The sequence below is a fragment of the Symsagittifera roscoffensis genome, chromosome 6 (genome assembly GCF_963678635.1).
Source record: "Symsagittifera roscoffensis chromosome 6, txSymRosc1.1, whole genome shotgun sequence".
Lineage (NCBI taxonomy): Eukaryota > Metazoa > Xenacoelomorpha > Acoela > Convolutidae > Symsagittifera > Symsagittifera roscoffensis.
This window is the reverse complement of record NC_087067.1, coordinates 27823367-27845453: the sequence shown is the minus strand read 5'-3', so window position 1 is coordinate 27845453 and position 22087 is coordinate 27823367. Positions and strand designations below refer to the sequence as shown.

Here is a 22087-nt window from a genome sequence, read left to right as displayed (position 1 = left end):
ACAGAGGAGAGGGCAATTTGGAGAAGAATCAACAGCTAATTTTTGTTCCATTTCTGAAACTAAATTCCAGTTCAAAATTTGCGTGAAACCAATATTTTTTCTCATAGAGTGCAACTGAATTAGAGCTCAATTTGACCAACTAGTGCGGAAAGCCTGCCACAAAAAATAGCCGATAGACAGTTGATAAGAGTCAATGAACGCAGGAAAAAAATACTGACTTAATTGAATCATTTTTCGAATTTCATTTTTTATAAATTTCTGACTTTTAATTTAAACCTCTTTGAAATTTAACAAAAAAGATTAAAATTTTTTGATAAATTAACTCAATTAAGAAAACGGGATCAGATCAATATGTAAAGTTTTGATTCCTCGGTGAAATCTGATAAATCAAATCTTCTTTCGAAACTAGAAATCGATCACGTGTTTCGCGACCACTACAATTTTACTCTTCGATAAGCGAGTTTGCGTTTAATTCAACTAAGGAAAAGAAATGAGAATTAAAATAAATTATGAGTAAAATTGCGAAAAATCAATTTTGAGCGTGAGCAAATCTTAAGACTGAAAAACAATCATGACAACCTACAAACACACTTAGGAAGATGAACTACTAAACCAACTAAAATAGAGCCAAAATGCAGTAAGCAACTCGTCAACGAGCATCAATTGATTTTTGAACATCGAAAAAAATATCACCTGAAGCTCCTTTAATATCTAAAAAGGCTATGAGGGTAATTTTTTGATTCAAATAACCTATTTTGACGAAGCTCCATCAATAGAACATAGCCAACAGACAGTTGAAAAAGAGTCAATGGACGCAAGTAAACAGAAAAAAAAGACTTGATTTTGAAAAATCTCAACTTTCGGTTTTCAAAGAAAGAAAAGAAAAAGATGCTTTTGACGCTCTTTAAAATTCTAGAACAAATCAAGATTGGCCCTGTTTAAGAGAAACTTTATTTCCGCGTTAAAATTATTTATCACTAGAAAATCTTAAAATTAAATTCATCTTTCGAAACTGAGAGCAAAAGATCTTGAAGTGAACTTAAAAAAGAGATTAAGTCTAGAAAACATAGCCAATTGAAAATTGGAAAAGAAGAATGAACGCAAAGAAACTGAAAAAAACTACTTGTTTTTTTTCAAACTTCGCTGGGAAATCTAATAATTAATTTTCATTTTCGAAATTAGATGTCGATCACGTTTTTCGTGACCTTTGCAATTTCGCTGTTCGATAGTGGAGTTTGCCTTCTTTTGAACAAAAGAAATTCACTAATCTTAAAAAGAAATCACGAGTCAAACTGCGAAATATAAAAATTGAGCGTGAACAAATTTTAAGACTTTCTCCTGGAAAAAAAATACAAAAAAAATCAGCAAGACCTATATAAGAGTACTCACTATGTTCACTACTCTTAAAAAAGACATTAACCTAAGCAATTATAAGCCTGTTCGCTCGCATTATTCGTTCGAGTTAAGGCGAAAAGTCAAAAAATTTCAAACCGGTTTTTTTCGACACCAGAAAATTTGAGAATTTTTATGTGGTTCGAATCACGACTGAAAGGGCTTTTTTACGATATATCACTCAACCCAGTCCGATCATTATTTCTGGTACCTGATTTTGTGCGGAAAACAAAAATTTAAAACACGAATACAAAGTGAATACAAATTTCAGTGAAACTTATGTAGGACAAACGGACTCGTATATTACACTAATGGAGCAAAGCACCAACTTTGGCAATGATAGAGCAAATAAAGTTTGTGGAAATCATTATTTCCTTGATTCCAAATGTTATTAAATTTGAAGTATATTTGTTACGACGATCAATTATCAATTTTTTAACATTAAAATTCAGACTCAACCACCACACTTTGCAGTTTAGTTAAATAATCATTCAGCCCTTCGCAAAACAACGTCATGGCTAAAACCATTTTCTCCAAATTGTCCGAAACAACTTCATTGAACAATTCCGTGTCACTATTATCGGGATTTTTCAGTTCTAACTGGCCTGCAAAATGCCTGTAAAACATACTGGCACCTTCCAGTAATTTCATTTTACCAGAACACCATTTCCAACTAGTATCCATAACAGCTTCCGCGTTCACACTTTCGCCCATCATTGCTTTCAGATAAACTACATCAGCTAGTTGTTGAATTAAACCCAAGCCGTTTTTTTCTTCCTGAGGCAACTTTTCAATATTTTTTGCAATCTTAGATCCAATGTTTTCCAGATTTGAATTTCCTGATAGAGTTCCATTCGAAAATGCTTGCAACATGAACGTCATTCTCAGGATCTGATCGCAAAATTCTTTCAATAACCCAAATGTGTATGAAAGTCGTTTGCTCAAATGTTCGAGCTCTGATTGCGCGACTTGGTAATAATTTCCCTCTCGCTTTTGAGAAAATGAGTTTGATTTCGGCAAGAATCCGCAAACAAGCGAAAGAACAAAAATTGCTACAAATAGTTTCATTGATATAAATTCGCAAATACAAAAAAAATTTTTAAACTCTGATAAAGTTGACTAACAAAGAGGCAAAACGTTACAAAGATTTTCAATAAAAATAGAGATGAGAGAAATAACTTCGAAATATACAGCCAAATTGCAAATAGTTTTTTATTTCAAACAGCAAAAGAAACTTGCACTTCGTAAAAAACGATACCACTAAACTCTGAAATACAATATGCTATGTTTGTTTAGATTTCAACTCAAACAAAATGCCATTTGTGCAATATCGTTTTTATCAACTCTCTTCTGTTTTCGACTTTAAAGTCTCATTTCTACTGCATTGTATTCCTATTCATCAGAAAAGAGCAGAGTATGGTCGAAATCAAAGAACTATGTGACGCGACCATGTCGCGCCAAAAAATATGTGATTTTGTTAATCAAAGCAGATCTTATGCAAAGTCATCGAAAATAAACCGGTTGCAAAAGCATCTGCAGGACCTTTGAAGGCGGAAGCCAAAAATTAACCCAATTTGAGAAAATTATTAATAGCTAAAGTCCTTTTCTGTTCGGAAATTCGATAATTAAATTCCACTTTCGAAACTAGAAGTCGATCACGTTTTTCGCGACTTTTACACTTTCGCAGTTCGATAAAGGATTTTGCCTTCATTTTAACATAGGAAATGATCTGAAATTAAAAAGAAATCAAAGGTCTAACTGCGAAAAATCGAACTTTATGACTTTCCCTAAAAAACTGAAAAAAAATCATCACGACCATTATAAGAGTCATCACCATCTTCACTGACACCTTAAAAAACAGAATTAGGTTTCCGTAAGAAAATCGAAGTAGATTTTCCTGTAGCGTGAATAATTAAAGCTTCTGTTTTAGGCGCTGGCTGATAATAGTAAGCAAGCGCTGGATGATAATAGTTCGCCTCTTTACAAAAAAAATGTTCACCATAGCGAGAATCGAACGTAACTCGAAGTATTTGACCGTTACGCCAGCTGGCATTATATATCTACTGCATATCATGTTCTATTAAGCAACGTCACTTTTATAATCTATGGCCAATTTTTCTTACCTTAACGGGGAAGCGTAACTGGTGTATAAGTTGGGACACTAGTTCGTTGTGGGAGAGGCTCTTTCTGGTCTTCATGATTCGCACCACGGCAGCGTCTACTTGGTAGACCCTATCTGCAAACACCTGCTCCTAAAGCAAGCAAAAATACACTTAATCAAACTCAAAACAAACACAGAGGCGAAGCGGAGCTTCGCATCTGTTGTGATCCAACCCAAACATGAAAAAACATGCCGAAAAAAAAAATGAAAATGTTGAAAGACAACTGGGCCAAACAAAGTTTTCGAATGTCTCGATAAAAGACAACGAGGGGCTCAAATAAAGCTGGAAGTACCCTTTTGAAATTTTTTGAATTTGTTATACTGATGCGGGACGAAATGCGTAACTTCAAAAATTGATCTTAGCCCAAAACCTTAGCGAGAAGACCTTACCCAAAACCTTAGTAAAAAGCCAACTAAAATAAGTGAGAAGAGTGAACATTTTTGAGAAAATGGAATTTTCCCAAAAAAAAAATATCTGAAAAAAATGAGTCGCCGTTTTTTCCGGAAAAAATCTCGCAACCGGTTCTTTTGATTGAAAATTTCATCCCAGATTTGATAGGGTTGGTAAAAAAATTCAAAGGCTTGACTTTACGAAATTAGAATTTACATATGTTTTCTGCTAAAAGCAGGTCGTGGCCGCTACAGTAAAGAAAAATCCCAAAACCGGATTTATCGAGTAAAGTCAAAAAGTTTTCAGAAAACGGTCCAAGTTCCAAAACTTTGAAGTGTTTGAAGGCCATAGATTTTTTCTAGAAAAAAAAATGGGCGTATCCAATTATAAAGGTAGGCTTTCAACAAGTTGTTGTTTCGATCAAACTTATGGTATCAGATTCGGCAGGATAGTTATCGATTAAAGTAAAAACGACGATTAAAGTAAAATCAACAAAACAGAAATTTAAAATAGCCGCTTATGCAGAATAGATTCATGCAACATGTTATTTAGATTGAGCCCGAAAACTCAAATTTGGGAGTCAGTCTTGTTGACAAAAAATTTATATTCACTTCTCTCTTAGAGAGCCAATTTAAAATAGCTCAATCAATGGAAAACATTATATTCAAGGTCTGATTTGGGTACTTCGAGAAAAGTCAAAGAATTTAAAAAATGGTCGAAAAATCAAAAATTTGACTTTTCCGAGGGCCGCACCTTTCTGTGTCAAAAAGTATTGTGATCTGCCACTATTGAACGGGAGCCGCTGCCTTCAATGAATCCACAATTTAGGAGGTTCGTTTTCGAGAAAAGTCAAAACGATTAAGAAAAAACTGCCATACGCTCGAAAAATTGACTATTCCGAGGGCCATAATTTTTTTCAAAGAAAATGCGCGTAGATGCTTATGCAAAGAATTTTTTCCGATCCATTTTATCTATTGAATCCACTTTCTCAGATTTGAAAGAATGGTTTTTCAGAAAACGAAAAAAAAAATCAAAAACATGGGTCAAATATTCCCCCCACAGAATTTTTCAGAGGCTGTAGATAGTGGGGTAATGTAAGAAGAAACTAGGAAGCATGCATGCACAGGGAGAATAGGCGGTCTTTCCATTGATACCCATTTTTTAACTAAAATTTTGGTTAAAAGTGAAAAAATTTCTAATTGTTTCAAAAAATAAATAATAACCCAATCCCATACCTTTCCATAATACCTGTTTTTATCAACAGAAAATCGGAGAAAACACGCAAAGAAAGACATTGAAGTCTAAATTAGCAACGGAACATAACTTACGAAGCGGATACAAAGCCGACAATCTGTGAGCAGACACCATTTGAGCCGAAAAAAAAATAGATTTTACAAAAAACGGCTATAAGTTTCAAGTTCGCCTGGAACTACAATGAATAACACTTGCAACTAACATGATACTTGCTCATAGCACAAAAAATAATCCATGATGTGGCAACTAAGCCGAAAAACTTGATCAGACAAAACTAAACCTGACCAAAAAATTACCGGAAAAAATTAATTAACTTTAAAAAAAAAGGTCCGCCCAGGATTCGAACCCCTGAACTTAGGGTACGAAGGCGTTACCTCAAGGCCAAGTGCAAAGGAAAAAGTCTACTTTCCGATTACAAGACACTTGCTTTCGCTGTAATTGCGAATAAGATTTAATTTTCGATTTCTCGGATTCTCAAACCTACTTTCAATTTCTCAAAGAACCAAACCCCGAATTGGGACCCCTACGTGATAACATCATCTGCTTAAAATCAAAGTAATGCCTGACCTGGACAAAAAAAAAAGTCAAATAGAGAGAGTACAAAATGGTACAGCTTGCTCGTTTTCTAATTGTCAGACCTTGAATATAATGTTTTCCATTGATTGAGCTATTATAAATTGGCTCTCTAAGAGAGAAGTGAAAACTCCGAATATAAATGTTTTGTCAACAAGACTGACTGGAAAATTCCATGCTACTTGCACAGCAACCAGGCTCTTGTTTTACTTATTTCCTATTTCACTGCCAGAATTATGTAACAGTTGCATAACAGCAGGGGCAATCAGTTGTTAGATTACATAACAAAATTATTTCTCAGCTTGATGGAATGTTATCTTATTTTCGGCTTGTTGGTCTACCGCTTGTTTATCGCTGTTTACCTGTGTTGTTTCTGCCTCCTGTTTTGTCTCTTTCAGCTGAATCTGGTTGATTTTGATGCGGTAGTGTTTGTTTTGGAAGTCAGTGATTATCGAAAACCTGTCAGTTGGCGAGACCTCCTTGTCCTGCAACAGCACAAAAAACATTAGGGAGGAAAATCATTACTTACCAAAACTCGGGGGTCAGGGGTCGATCTGCCGATTAGATCACCCCTCCTCGCCCTAAATCCACTACTGGACTGAATGCCCGAAATTTTTAACCAATCAGCTTCTTTTAACCTTTTCAAACTGACTAAATTTCAAGCTTTTTCATATTTTCGCATAGGGAATTATGATCGGCAAACCACATTTCCGGGCAATCGATCCTTCAGGATTCCCATTAAAAAAATCAACAGTAATCCGATATTAGAACAAAAATTCAAGCGACGTCCTCGTTAATTATGTGGAGATCTATTCTTATGTGGAGATCTGAACATACATATTTCTGACAACTCTAAGCAAAAACAGATTTTGACAGATCCAATTTGAATTTCAACTTAGTAAATCGAGAAAATTGGTTTACCAGAACAGCTGCAACCAGCAGAACTACTATACATATAATTTTCGTCGAACTTTGATTGCAGCACAACAGGATCGGAAAAGGGGATTTCTGATCACCATGGTGTAATTGATCATAGATGTGAGTGAATTGAACTCAGCTCGGAACTTAATTAAAAACATCAAAACCAAGTGTAGAAAGCCATTGGTTTTATTGAAAGACGATGAAAAAAATTATAATTGGGGCTTAGAAGAGTCAATGAACGTAAGAAAAGGAAAAAAATCTATTGAAATTGTTTTTTGAAAAACTTCAAAAATCGAACTTCAGAGAAAAACATAACCAACAGACAGTTGGAAAAGAGTGAATGGACGCCAGAAAACATGAAAAAACACTGATTTGTTTTTCTAGAAAAACGTAATGGCCTAGGAGCTTTCATTTTCCAGAAAAACATAAACCACCCTTTTTGAATACGATTAACACAAACTGGATTAACTTAAATTTTCTTATTCCGCTGGGAAATCTGAAAATCAAAACCAACTTCGAAGCTAGATTTCGATCACGTTTTTCGTGACCTTGACAATATTGCTGTTACAAGTAACCTAACAGTTGTAAATTTTCAATAATCATACAAGTTAAAGTTCTTCGAAATTCGTCAGAGAAGTTGTTTACGGGAACGAAAAAGTATAGTTCCCGATAACAAAACACTTGCTCTCGCAAAAGTTAAGGAAATCAAAATTCAAACGACAAAAGTCAAATTTGAACCTAAAACGATTTCAAAAGTTTTTCTAAAAAACTAACAGCATCACGACCAATTACGGCGTTCATCGACTCTTAACCAGGTACCACAAATAAATATCTTAATGGGAAGAGTAATGTATCATAATTACGCCCTTTCAGACGGAATCGGAACAGCAAAAAAAATTGTCACCGTATCGACAAAAACTTGTTCCAGGATCGATTCAATTGAGTTAGTTCACTCAATTTTGCTCGGGAAAACTAATTCTGGGAGTTTCATTTAGAGATTCTTTGCAAAAAAAAATTCTGAAAATTCACAAATTGTACTTCAAGAAAAAACCATCTATTTAAAAATATTCATTCTTCAAATAAAACTGTTGTCGTTTGTCTAGTTCACTAAAGTTCTCATCAGAACGTGCACAAAAAAAACGACACTAAATTGAAAAAGATAAACATTTTTTTTGTAATACTATGAATAAGGTCGGAACATTCTGTGCTACTTGCAAGCAACTGGCTATCCTTTTTCAATTTAAAACGTGTACACTGCCTGTTAAAGTTATTTTTTGAATTGTTCAGTTAGTTTAGACCCCTCAAAAGAATTCAGTTATTACTTTTATATCTATAACACAGGCAAAGCTGCGCTTCGCAAACACTTCCGAGAACATGACCAAAAAGCAGCTCTGTCAAAAGTGAAAAAGGAAAAATATAAGCCTCAAATTAGCAAAAACTCGGCTACGTGCAGGATTCGAATCTGCGATCTACTCCAATCAAGAGATTTTGAGTCTCACGCACTATCCACTCAAGCTTAACAACCCACAAACACTAGTCACTTATAAGGCAGCTAAATATGCTAAAAAATTTCCAATGCGATTCAGCAAAAAGGGCACCTGATACAAATAGACTCAATTTTGCAAGTTTTAATTTGGAATATAACAAACTTAAGGCATCCACACTAACTTTGCATCTAACAAATCGCAAAGCATAAAACCAAATTTTGTATAAATTAAGCATTTCATAAAAATTGCGAGATATATTGAGCTAGAAAATTTCTGAAACCGAGTGTTCATTATTTTTGTTTTTCGCAACAAATCACTTTTTTCGGTACATTTGATGAATTAAAAAGGCATCAACTGTGTTAACTTATTACTATTCGAATGTCAAAGCGCATGCTATGAAAAAGCTGTAAATGTTCCCCAAAAATAACCGCTGGCACCATATAACATGACTAGTTTGTTGAAAATAGTTAGAAAAAAAACCACCTCGTGAGACGTCAACGCTCCACTAAAACCGACCTTTTTTGTAAATTTGAGCCACAATCACCGGTTAAGAACACATGCTCCTTAAAAACATCTTCCAAAATCAATGTCGTTCTTCGCATCTCAACTATTGTCATAATTAACATTCTTATTATATTCTTATTTTCCATTCGAACCAAATTTTAAACGGTTTGGAGGCTTTCCCGGATAAAAAGATTTTTTTGAACCTCAGATTTAATATTTTTAATCAATTTAAAATGCTTCTTAGTTAATGCATGCGTCCTCTTTCAAAAAATTACGAAAACTTAGCCTAAGTTCTTAAATGTCATTATTACAAACGGAAACCTTCTTCGACATATTCACTTTTCCTTGAAGACAATGTGCAGGATGTTTATAAATATATATATTTACTCAAATTTGTTCTCAAAGTCTGAACAATTTGAATTCACCAATTTTTCATGATTACTTTGCAGGATCGAATCACAAATACAATACAAGGTTCATCAACCTAGGTTGTAGTAAACAAAAAAAGTAACAACAATAAGATAACATTCAACTCCTTGCGTAATCGTGAATCGGATTGGAATGCCACCTCACAAATTAAAAAATGATATCGCGAAACAGAATTACGCTCATAACTTTTTTTAAAAAAAAGACTATTTAAGAGTTTGATGATCAACTCCTGGACTGTATTTTCTAAACCTGATCCAAATAAACATTTCTGTAGTTCCAAATAAAGTGCTGTAGTTGCAGATTTTGTTTCCTTGTTTTCTAATTTATAACCAGTGGATGACATTTTTGATGCTAAAATTCAAACGAATTTTAATTTATATGAGAATCTTATTAGTCGCTAGTTGACTTTTTTGTTTTTCTTGCCACTCAGGTTAACTCCTCGCAGGTGTGAGAATAGCAACTACATTTTCTGGTGTAGTGTTCTTTTTCATTCAAGTTTATCATCGATTTGTAAACTTTCAAGGGCAGTTTCTGGATAAATCTTTTCATTACTTTTAGGGTGCCTGCTTCGGTGCTTACCACAGATTTTATTTTAGCATGAACTTAACTACATAAATGATTCTCTTTTTGCCGGAGATATGTTTAATTTAAGTCAACTTAAAAAAAATGACCTATGCAGGGTTTTAAATGTCCAGAAACTTTTGAATATCATTCCTAGCCTTAAAACACTGCGCATTACTACTTCAAATAGACGGGGGGAACGGTAGAAGATTCGCTTCAAACCAAATGTATTTACTAGTGGATCCTTCTTCAATATCCTTGAGTCCTTCTTGCCCAGAGAGAGCGACTGTACAGTCCTGGTGAGTTCACTGTCTTCTATGTTAGTCAGCTCCTTCAGTTGCTGATAGGCGAAGGAGGACCCATTGTTGAACTGGAGAATCACGAGGGCTTGGAACAGTGACATGTGCAGTTCTTTCACACCCTAAAACCCAAAATCACTAACTCAGTTTAGACGAGATTAAGATATTGAAGCATATAATGAAACGCTACCAAAAATTAAATCATAATGCGTCAGCCAAGCTTACATGCAAAAAACCATATCCAGCAAAAAGTCAGAGAAGTGTCAAAAGGAAACTGAATCGGAGAATAAATATATACAGAGGCACAGCTGCAGAACATTGGTACTGACAGTGTTAAATCTGGCTTTGACGATGCAGTGGCCAAGAGTGCTCTGCCACTTGAGTTTCCTCCCACTGTGCTTGGCCAGGTAGAACTGCTTGAAACACTCCAGGTACTGCTCCATCTGAAACGACACCGAAAACCATTGCATCAAAAAACGATCTTCCAGTCCACTATTTTACTATTAACCTTCGCTTGTTCGCTGTTGGATAGTGGAAGTTGCCCTCCTTTAAACAAAAATATGAGCCTGATAATTAAATTAAAAGTCAAACTACAAAAAATCAAAATTGAGCGTGATCAAACTTTAGGATTTTCCTGAAAAAAAAAAAGAAAAAGGGGAAAGATCTAAGTGCTTAAACGTGACAATTCAGCCGTGCTCGGCTTCTTAGTAGTGAGCGCCTTACGGTACTGAACACGCAGTAAAAACAACAAAGCCCTAAATTCTTTCAACTCTGAATTTTGAAAACAGAAGAGCGAAACTGACCTCTTTTGGAAGGTTGACCTCAACTGGGGGATAAGTGGGCCAGAATCCCATGGTGAGAACATTTACTATCAATTCAATTTCCCCTGACACTGCTGAGCCAGGAATGACATCGGCACTGTTGACATCTCTGGATGACCTTCTGCTACTGTTGCTAGTTACCGGATCCGCAAGGTCCAGTTTTTCTTTCTAAACAATTAGAAACAAGAAGTAATAATTCAATTCAATTTGAACACACGGCGCCTGAAAAAATTACTTCAAATTGTTAAACAGAATATCAGCTTATAAGACTTGTTTGAAGAATTCGTAAGTTTAAGAATAAAATTTCCAGATTAATTTACCTGGCTTTTATCCAACACGTTAAGACATATATCAAATAAAAACTAATATCAATTAAAGCATAACTACATTTGAAGTTGATATATATCCTACTTTTATCTGCATTTCATCCACGAACTCATCCTCAATGACGTCATCCATTTGACGATCACGTGACTCCTCTTCAGTTGACTCATTTGTTGTTGGTGGTGTTGATTTCTTCGTAGGCGTGACTCTGCTCTCCATGTGCAGTCTGAAGTTGGTCATGATATCACGCGACAGTTCTATGTCTTTGAACATTCCTTCCAGTTTACTTGTGAATTGAGCACCACATTCTAAAATATGATATAATCATTACTTTTCGGGTTTGAAGATAGCGAGTCTCAATAGTTTTTGGAAAACTTGAGGACACCTGTATAAAAAATTGAATTCTTTTACACCAGAATTTTCCACGAATCCATGCTTTGTTTAAATTCGGGAGAGATCTCAAGAACAAATTAGATGAGCGAAAAAGAAGCATTTTTACATCCTTTAAAACTTTGATTGACTTTTTAGTGTAAAAACGAATCAAAGTTGAGAAATCTGTGTCAATGAATAACTGTCTTTAGGACCATCTAAAATAAACCACAATAACCACGCAAACTAAATATAGAAACTTCTTTCCTTCATTATTTCTTCTAAATCATCAGCAAAGTATCCATTTAATCTTCTAACCTTGTTTGAGTTTGGACAGCATCGATTTCTCTGCATCGACACTAGCACTTCTGCCAACTAGCAGTCTCTTTGCCAGATCCTTCTTGTAGAACGCTTCAAACACATCTTTGCCATGGATGAACCTGAAGATGACCATCACTTTGTCCATCAGACGTTCCAGCTCCTCCTCCGAGCTCTCTTTGTTGCCCGATTTCAGTCTCGTGTCTATGAACTTTGCAATCATCTCAGCCGGTTTGTTCGCTCTCTTGTTGATGAACGATTCGAAAGACTCCCTGAAATAAGAAACAATTTCCATTGCAGCTCTACATAGATCGTTTTGACTGGAGCTTTAATTCAAAGTGCAACACGCCTAATGTATATTTTTTCAGGCGTCCCTAGGCTTCCCTTGCTCAAAATATAACGAAAAATAAAATACGGACTTTTCAGGTCTTTACAAAGAACCAAAGCTGTTACATTCATCACAACGTACATGCAGTATTTTTTTCAGTTTGCAATTTAAGCAAGAAGCACTGATCCTAGAGGACCTCGAACAAGCAACCTCATATAATGACTCTAAGGCAATAACTAAAACATTTTATTCGACTAATTTTTAGTACCTTATTGCAAGCGTGTACATGTCGAGACCTGCAAAACAAGTGGTAGCAATTGAGTCTGTTTTTTCCTTGAGAGACAGTAATTCAGACACCATCTGCTCATCATTGTTCACATTCATCACTATGTTCGACCCTGTCAACTGAAACAAATTACAACAGTAAAATATAGCAACAGCTTCGTAATTCATGCCAAGTTGTTAACAAAATCGATTATCTTGACCTGCTAAATCAATGAAAAAAAAACATTTTAATAATAGTTAAGATGGAATAATTAGCAAATGGCAAAATACTCGCTTAACACAGGCGAAACAGAAAACCTGCGCTACACACTAATAGCATTGCAAGCTAGTGGATAGAAAAATAGACGGAAGCCACTAAGTCGAAAACTAATGTTCAAAAAAGTTATAAAAAAACTAAGTCTACAAAAATTTCATACTTTTGTCTCAAATGATGTTTAATTTGAGGGAAAATGTCACGAAACAAAATAATCAGCATTGAATAAGCATTCAGAAACAACTATTGAGTAGTAACTGAGCTGAAAAAACTTGGGTAGCCGCCCGAAAATTGAGCTACAAAAACTTGAAAAGCCCCACCACTTCTGAAATAAACAAATGCATACGCCGAAACTATTTAAGCTGAAAAACACAAAACAAATCATAAAATCAGTAAACAAAATTACAAATAACAAAACGCTTTTCAACTGACAGTTGGAAAAGAGTAATGATCGCAAGTAAACAGAAAAAAAAACAGACTTTGTTGAAAAAATCTCGATTTTCACAGAAAGTTTCGATTTTCACAGAAAACAAATAGATGCCTTTAAAGCTCTTCGAATTTCTAGAACAAAATACGATTGGCTCTTCTTTTAATAACATTAACCCAACTTGAGAAAACTGGATCAATAGATAACGTTTTATTCCGCTGGAAATCTAAAAATTAAATTCCACATTCGAAACTAGAAATTGTTCACGTTTTTGCGCCATTTCCACATTTCTTTTTACGTCACTTTCAGCAGATGAATTTCAATTGAGCTCAAAAAGTGCATATATACCTAAGTGCATTCATTAATGCATTAATGTGTATGAATGCACATCTGTAGTTATTAGAGATTAGTTGCACATATGGAGTTACCAAGACCTATATAAAAGTCTTCACTATGGTCATTACTCTTAGTAATTTCTTAAATCTCAAAACTGTCCATGCTTTGGAAGGTGAGACAATACAAAATAACCAGACAAAAATTTCAAATTCCACGCATTGAAAAAAAACAAGGTCACTTCGGGACCCACTCCCAAGACTAGGGAACCCAAAGGCACGCGCTATACCACTAAACCAAGTGAGAAGTAGCCTCAAAGTTATTAGGGTTCATAAAAAAAAACAAATTAACATCTAACAAAAAAAGTTGTTCTTGTTCCCGATTACAAGAACCCTTGCTATAGCAAGCTAAAAAGATTCACGCCACAAATTACGCTTCTTAAGAAAGAAAAGATTGACTAGCAGCACATTCATTACAGCATTAGCGAGCAGTCTCTGCTGACTGTACTGTGGTGGGGGTGTTTCTGATCGATGTTCTTGAGGAAAAATCTTGTACCTGATTTATTAACACTAGCTAATCGCGAAGGTCAAAAACATCCGTCGCTCACTACAAAAATTGACAAGAAAAACCCTCTCAACCTCTTTACGACACATGTCCGACAAATTAATTTACATCATTATGATCAGCGATTTGAACAGAAACTAAAAACAAGCCAATTGACGAACAAATCAATAATATAGTTTTTGCAGGTAAATTGATCATTTGAAAAAATGACTTAAAAAAGATGTTCCTTACTGAAAAAAGCATATCACTATAATCAAACCCCGATCTAGGTACAGCAGAGAACTCAAAGAGAACACAAGAAACTAATGTCTAAAAAAGAAAGTAGCTGGCAACCCTTCGAACATCAAGACCAAAATTATATAAACACCAGCGAAAAAACGCCAAGAAGTAGCTTAAGAAGGATCAAAGAATAGGAAGATGAACAGTAATGAATTTTGGAAAGCAAATGAACTCTACGGGAAATGAACCTTAGTAATCGGGCATTCGAGTTTTCCTTTTGACTGCCCTACACTATTGTGCCACAGAAGCTTATAGAAAAGATAGTATGCGGCAAAAGGAAGCTTCAAAATGCACAAAAACACAAATTATGCATGTAATGATTTGTAATACAATGAATTAAAGGCAACCACACGAACTTTGAATGTACTTGATTGGAAATACTGAAGCAAAATTGTGCAAAAATTATGCATTTCGAAAACATGCCAAAACAAATTGAGCTGAAAAACTTCTGAATTTGACTATTGTTCTAAAAAAAACAAATAAACTGAATGTCAAAGTACATTCTATTAAACTGTCGTAGCAGCTGACTGCAGAAGTACCACCAAAATTAACTCTTTAAAATTAACGCTTTAAAATTTGCGACTTAGGTTGAAAAAGGGTTGCCTTGTATTATCACACTACACTTCGCATGTGTAGAACCACGAGCTTTAGGTTAGATAACTTCGTTCAAATTATATTTTACAACTCGGCATCAATTAGAACATAGCCAAAAGACAGTAGGAAAAGAGTCAAGGAACCCCAATGAACAGAAACTCTCAACTTCCTAATTCCAAGCTCTTAGAGCTCTTTGAATTTCTAGACCAATTTATGATTGACACTTTTTTGATTAAATCAAATTTGAGAAAACTGGGTCAATGGGTAAAATATTTTGTTCCGCTAGGAAATCTGTAAGTTAAAATGTTTCGACCTGTACACTTTTGTATTTCGATAGTAGAGTTTGCCTTCCTTTTACCAAAGAAAACGAAATGAACTTGAAAAGAAATCAAAAGTCAAACCGCGAATAACCAAATTTGAGCCTCAACAAATTTACGAATTATCCTAACAGAAAACATATACACTTGCACACACAAGCAAAAATATGACCGATAAAACTACTAGGAAAAACTGAATGAGTAAAACTTTGAGTCGACAAAATTTCTTGAGTGACGCATGCCAATTATTAGTTTACATAATTGCTAAGTGATGCAATCCAATTATGACACATTAGCAGTACCAGTCAATTTGAAAAAAAAAACCAAACAACGTGACTCAATTCATAGAGCGGACGCATTTTAACTATTATACGAAAAAGTTCATTAAAACATGCGACCCTGCTGAGGTTCGAACCCTCTTATTTTGCTGCTGGTCTCCTTCCCTACCTCTACGCTACAGATCCATGATACCTTGAAGCTAAGTGCTATTTGTTATATAATAGTGTGTGTTAATATAGCATTTCCTGTACTTAATCGCTGGTTATTGATCTTATGCATATACTGCAATAAAAAAGCTTTTTCAAAAAGAGCACTAATATTTGCGACTTAGGTTGGAAAAAAAACGAGTTCGCAATATCACACAAGCTTTGCTCGTGTAAATAGTGTTTTGGGTTTTCTTTCATCTTTTTGTACCAGAAAAAGTTTTCATTTGGAATTCAAATCTTCACCTTTGCTCGTGTAAATAGTGTTTTGGGTTTTATTCATCTTTTTGTACCAGAAAAAGTTTTCATTTGGAATTCAAATCTTCACAACTTAACTAAAATCAACAAAACGCCGGAAATTTTGAAAAAAAAACAAAGGAACAAATTAAATGTAACTTATCTGGTTTTTAGCGTAGTACCATTAAAAACATTGATTCAATTTGATTAAAAAAATTATGTTGAAACTATTTCTTGTAGTTGAGAAGTACTGCCTTAATTCAAATCAGATGAAGAAATATGAACGACTAACTTTAATGTATTCTGAGAAGGCAGACTTAATCTGTTGAAGAGCCTTTGCTCTCTGAAATAGGTCGAACAGGAGTCTCAATTGCTCCAATCTTCCTTCCGCGAGTAGTGTCGAGAAACCTAAGCACATGTCATCAAAAGTTAAAATCTTCCCAATGCATAGATCATCCATCATCAATATTTTGAAGTAAAGCCGCTTTCAGCACTGCGGGTAAAATACTGTGATAGGCAAAAATTTCCAACATAAAACCAAGATAACCCCCACCCATTAAGTTTGCAGTTTAGTGTGGAGCATGCTAGAAGATTGATCCCTAAAATCCCGATCCATTTCAATTTCATCACAATCCATCAATAAAATATGAAACCTCTCTTAAGAAGTCAAGCCAATAAATATCATTTATCGCCAACTAGAATTAACTTGGAATCTTTCCGGTACGTCACCATGTGCAAATGTATAACAACTTCATCCAAATACAACTCTTAAAAATTCACAAAAAAAATTATTTATGATTGGTACTTTATTAAATTTTAGAGAAAACTGGATCAATAGGTATTTTTTTCTCCGCTGGGAATTAAGGACAAAGTTCATTTTTGAAACAAGAGGACGTTCACGTTTTTCATTGCGGTTCGATAGTCGAGTTTGCCTTCCTTTTAACAAAAGGAATGAGCTGAACTTGAAAAGAAATCACAAGTCAAACCGCGATAAATCAATTTGAGCGTGAACACTTTTCAAGACTTTTCCTGAAAAAAAACCATCACGACCTATGGAAATGACAATCATTTATTCTTTTACGCTTCAAGAACAAAAAATTCTTTTCAGACTAGTTTTTTTCATGTTCAAATTGTCACACTCAAATTGTCTGAGAGAGTTTCGGCTTCAAAAGCATCTGTATTTACCTTTGGCCAGTATTTCGTCGACGTGTGCTTCCAGAAGCTGTTTCTCTACTGTCCTTATGAGTGGTTTACGAGTCGAATGGTCCAGGTACCTGGATGCTCTCTCTTCTTCCTCTTGTAGACGTTTTGAAGCACGTCTAAAACCAGGTTGCACGAAATACAGAAGAAAAAAGATGAGAACCTCCTTACATTAAATAACATATCTAATATCCAACGGTTTAGTTTCAAAAAAGAGCTATGATGACATCGATTGCTCTTATAACAGGATATAAAAACAACCTAAAGTTTTTTTGGTTACAGAAACAACCTCACGTCACTACCAATAGATTTTTCAAAGACTTAGGTTGATCAATTTCTTTAGATTAAGTTCAATTTGGTTCAAAATTTTATCAACTATACGGCTATTTCCTTACTTCTATCGAAAGTTATTTCTTTAACATCGTCTGCCATTGTTTTCTAGAGAAGACAAACGTATTGCAATCAAAATGTTTCAACTAACAATCCACAATATTTGGGGGGTGGATCAACGATTTTTGAAAATTGAGGGGTGGCACGAATTGATTTGATTTTTGCAACACTCGCAAGACAACCATATATTTTACTTGAAGCCTACTAGTTAATTCTTAATCAACATCTTTTCTCAATATTTTCATCTTCCACTATAGTTCATTGACATTACGTGCTGATTCAGATTATTAAGTAACCCGTCTATGTTTCCCTGAAAAAGCTTCTGAATTATATTGATTGGCCGTCATTTAACGAAAAGGGGTAGCTGCAGCGTGTAACAATCTAGCCGTGCACTGACTTGAGGTACTCTGTTATGTCTAGGGTGGATATAAGATGGAGTGCCTCTGTCCTGTACAAATGCTCAGTCGCATCCACAAATCGTTTCTCAAACATGCTGCTGTACACCTAAACGAAAACAACATGAACACGCAAACACTTCAAATCAGAAACATAGCGAACACAGCTGGAAAAGAGGGTGGAATCCCTCATATGCAAAGGACCAAATGGGCGAAAATATAAATCAGCCAATCAGACTTCAGTATTCAAAATTTGGAAAGAAAGCGTGAAAGCCTCAAAGAAAGTAAACTTTTTTCGGGGACTGACCGCCGGCGAATTGTAACATATTTTATATTTTACGGATTTCGTTATAAGAGAAGCAAATTATTAATTCATTTAATTCCTTGTCATTGAGCGGCAACTGTATCGTTTCAATAAATGAATTTTCGGTCCTTCTCCTATGAGTCTTTCGCTCATGAGAATAGCCGCCAAAAGAGTCAATGAACGCAAGTAAACAAAAAATACTTTTCTAAAAATTTCAACTTTCGCATTTCGAAGAAAAAAAATAGATGGCCTTGAAGCTCTTTGAATTACAAGAACAATTTATGATTGACACTCTTTTGATGAAACTAACCCAATGAGAAAACTGTACCAATAAGTAAAATTTTTTATTTTTGCTGGAAAATCTGACAATTAAATTCTACTTTCGAAACTCAAACGCGGTCAAACTCATATTTTTTGTAAGATTTGCACTTTTGCTGTTCGATAATAGATTTTGACTTCCTTTTAACACAGAAAATGAATTGAAATTAAAAAAAATCAAAAGTCAAACAGCGAAAAAGTATTTACGCCTGAACAAATTTGAATAATTCCTGAAAAAAATCATCATGACCTATATCAGAGTTAGCACTACGTTCATCGACTTTTACTCTTAATAAAAACTGGAACTTTACCGCAGTTTCCTGATTAGATTCTGTCCTACTGCCGAATTACACAAAAAGAACTTAAAATTATTCACGGATTTTTATGTGTAGCGTGCCGAAGAGTGTGTTGTGTGCCAAAAAACGCTTTTTAATCAAAAATATAATTGAAACACATAACAGTAATAAATCGAAATGACTGACTTTTCCGCGCAGTGGCAACAAATTCAACAACAAAAAAAAACAGACAAACAGTAGGCAGACATTTTTTGAACAAAAACTTTACTGGGTTTGCAAAATATAACGGTCGTGGCCGGACCTCTATTTACCCAAGCATTCACGTTACCTCCAAGCCAATTGTGCCAAAGAAAATATGGAATTTGAATATATAAATAACACAGAGGCGAAGTTGCTCTTCGCATACACAAGCAAAAATATGACCGATAACGCTACTGGGAAAAACTGAATGAGTAAAACTTCGAGTCTTCAAAGAATCTTGAGTGACGCACACCAATTTTGAGTTTACATAATTGCCAAGTGATGCAAGCCAATTATGACGCTTTAGCAAAACCAGTCAATTTGAAAAAAAAATTTACCAACATGCCTCAATTTATAGAGCGGACGCATTTTAGCTAGTATACGAAAAAGTTCATTGAAAACATCCAACCCTACCCAGGTTCGAACCCTTTTATTTTGTTGTGGGTCTTTTTCCCTACCTCTACGCTACAGATCCATCATACCTTGAAGCTAAGCGCTATTTGTAATATAATAGTCTGTGTCATATCCTTAGCATCGACTGGAACTAATAGCTGGTTATTGATCAAAATGAACACTTTCAAAATGAACACATTTTGTCGCAACAATATTGGCGACATAGGTTGGAAAAAAGCGAGTTCATACTATCACACAAGCTATGCTGAGTAAATATTAGAAATGATTCAATGATTCCATAAACAAATATAAGAAATGATTCAATAATTCTGTTGACAAGTTGTTTTAACTGAAAAAAAAAACAAGTAGGTTCGATTTGATTGCTAATCTTAACCAAAGAGGCAATTAGACTAGTGTTATTAGATAGGTGATTTCAATTGAATATTGAACACAGACACGAAGCAGTGCTTTTCCACCACTTACGATACAAAATTGTACCAGAATTATGGCGGAAAATAAAATAAAAATTTAGGCCAATCTAATCATTTTCTAATCTTATTGATTCATAAAAACTGAACAAACAGAAACCACGCGAGAACAACTTTTTAGAAGGAAAAAAATCGAAACCTTCTTTCTTTTACGACGAAGTAGTGGAAAACAAATATATAAATTTTTTTCTAATTGTTGCAGTCAGAAAGAATCAATATTTCAAGAAATTTAAATGAAGGCACTAATTGTTGCTTTCGTCTGTAAAAACAATGAAACCCTTTAGAAACAAAAGCCACCAAATGTTGCAAATGAAAAGATATGAAACAATTTCTAAAATATCAAAAGAATTTTCGTGGAACGCTATAGCAAAATACAATGAGATTTTTATTTCTAGTAAAAAAAAAGGCTGAAATCAACAAAATGCCGTGCTGTAGCAACTAAGCCGATAAAAAAGCAGACAAACAAAATTCTGACTAAGATTTTTGATAAAATGAAAATTGAAATTGTCCGTTCACAAAAAAACAGGCCCTGGCCAAATTCGAATCACGGACATGCATATTCCAATTAATAAGCGTCCACACTAACTTTGCATAAAATAAATTGGAGAGTATGGAGCCAAATTATGAATAACTTATGCATTTAAAAAAAATGCCAGATATATTGAGTAGGAAAATTTCTGAAATGGAATTTTGATTATTGCACTGTTGTTTGAAACAAATAGAATTTTTCGGCTCATTTGATGAATCAAAAAGGCTTCAACTGTGTTAACTTATTAATTATGTTAATATAAAGCACATGCTACCAAATACCGCAAAGGTGCCCCAAAAATGGCGCCAATATTTGCGACTTACGTTGGAAAACAAGAATATTCGTACTGTTGCACTACGCTCGGTAGTGTATATACTGAGCTCTGATTGGTTGGCAACCTATTCCCGCATGAGGGATTCGCTTAGCTTACATGCAAGTCTGATAGCATTCGGAGGAGGCACTTGATGAGGGAGGAGTTGACAAGTTCTCCGTTTCTTTCCTTCTGTAATAACTCTAAAATACCATCCACTGTCCTCACACAAATGGCCTTGCCATTGTCACACAGTACGCACTGTCTGAACAGCTCCAGTCCAATCTCCCTACACACGTGAACATAACGCAAAAATTGTTATGCTTCTACAATAAAAAAAAAATTTAAAATGGTCAAAAACAATTTAAAAATCCCGAAAAAAATTCATCGCAAGCTATACATACACGTCTACATAACATTCATTGACATGACTCCAAAACTTTGTTTTTACGAAATCCAAAAAATCAGTCAACTATTTTTGAGCTCGTTTAAGAAGCGCCGGCTGCTAATTTTTTTTCCGTAGTTATTTGGTTAAGCGAAGCTCTTTTTTGTGCCTCAAGGCCGTTTTATTTAGGCTCCTAGAACTTTCACGTGGTACCACTATTGCAGTAGAAATTATTTTTCAGTTTGACTGAAAGTTCAGCGAAGTAAAAGAAAGTCGATGTCTTTACATTGAACTGAATTGATAATATTTATTATTATTTTATTATTATAGGCGCAGTCTTTGCTCACCAGATGGAGTTCACTCCTGCAGTATGTAATGTGTACTTCCTGTCTATGACCAGAAAGATGCTTCTAATCATGACCATGTGTTGACAGTGAAGCTCCCACGCTGTGCCCACCTATAAAACACAAGACAAAAAGTATTGTAATGCAACGATGAACTTGACAGTAACCAGCATAAAAAAGGGGTTCTAAAAAGTCAAAAAATACTACCTTTCCAAAAAAAGACGTCTGAAATAACTGCCCATAATGCGGGATTTAAATGACATTATTCATCGGATTGATTAGTTATAATGGTTAATTTTTAAATTTTTACATTGCAATTCTATACGCAGAGGCCGAGCTTTTACACTAGCGAGAAAACGACAAAAAAAAACAGCCCTATGAATTGAAATGGGAAAAAGTATAAAAAAGCCTCGAATTAGTAGAACTTTCGCAATGTGTCGGATTCCAACCTGCGACCTCGAGTTTTGGATTCTCACGTCCTTCCCTCTCAGCCACAATTAACAATCGGCAATTACTAGCCACAAATAAAGCAGAGAACATGCTATGAAAACAAAAGATCGTGATTATAGAAAAAAGCCACCAAAAAAACATT

General features: G+C 34.8%; 1 protein-coding gene across 1 annotated transcript in view; it reads right to left on the bottom strand.

The window, feature by feature from the left end:
* LOC134847996 (cullin-4A-like) overlaps positions 1–22087 on the bottom strand; it is a 44658-nt gene that overhangs the window by 2145 nt on the left and 20426 nt on the right. The window contains exons 4-16 of the mRNA XM_063865326.1: positions 21499–21608; positions 20887–21055; positions 17891–17997; positions 17089–17222; positions 16196–16311; positions 12401–12537; positions 11805–12076; positions 11205–11425; positions 10776–10961; positions 10302–10415; positions 9909–10094; positions 6134–6256; positions 3516–3644 (exon numbers count right to left, since the gene is read on the bottom strand). Coding sequence (XP_063721396.1) covers positions 3516–3644; positions 6134–6256; positions 9909–10094; positions 10302–10415; positions 10776–10961; positions 11205–11425; positions 11805–12076; positions 12401–12537; positions 16196–16311; positions 17089–17222; positions 17891–17997; positions 20887–21055; positions 21499–21608 — 2004 coding nt within the window. The remainder of the gene's footprint in view (positions 1–3515; positions 3645–6133; positions 6257–9908; positions 10095–10301; positions 10416–10775; positions 10962–11204; positions 11426–11804; positions 12077–12400; positions 12538–16195; positions 16312–17088; positions 17223–17890; positions 17998–20886; positions 21056–21498; positions 21609–22087) is intronic.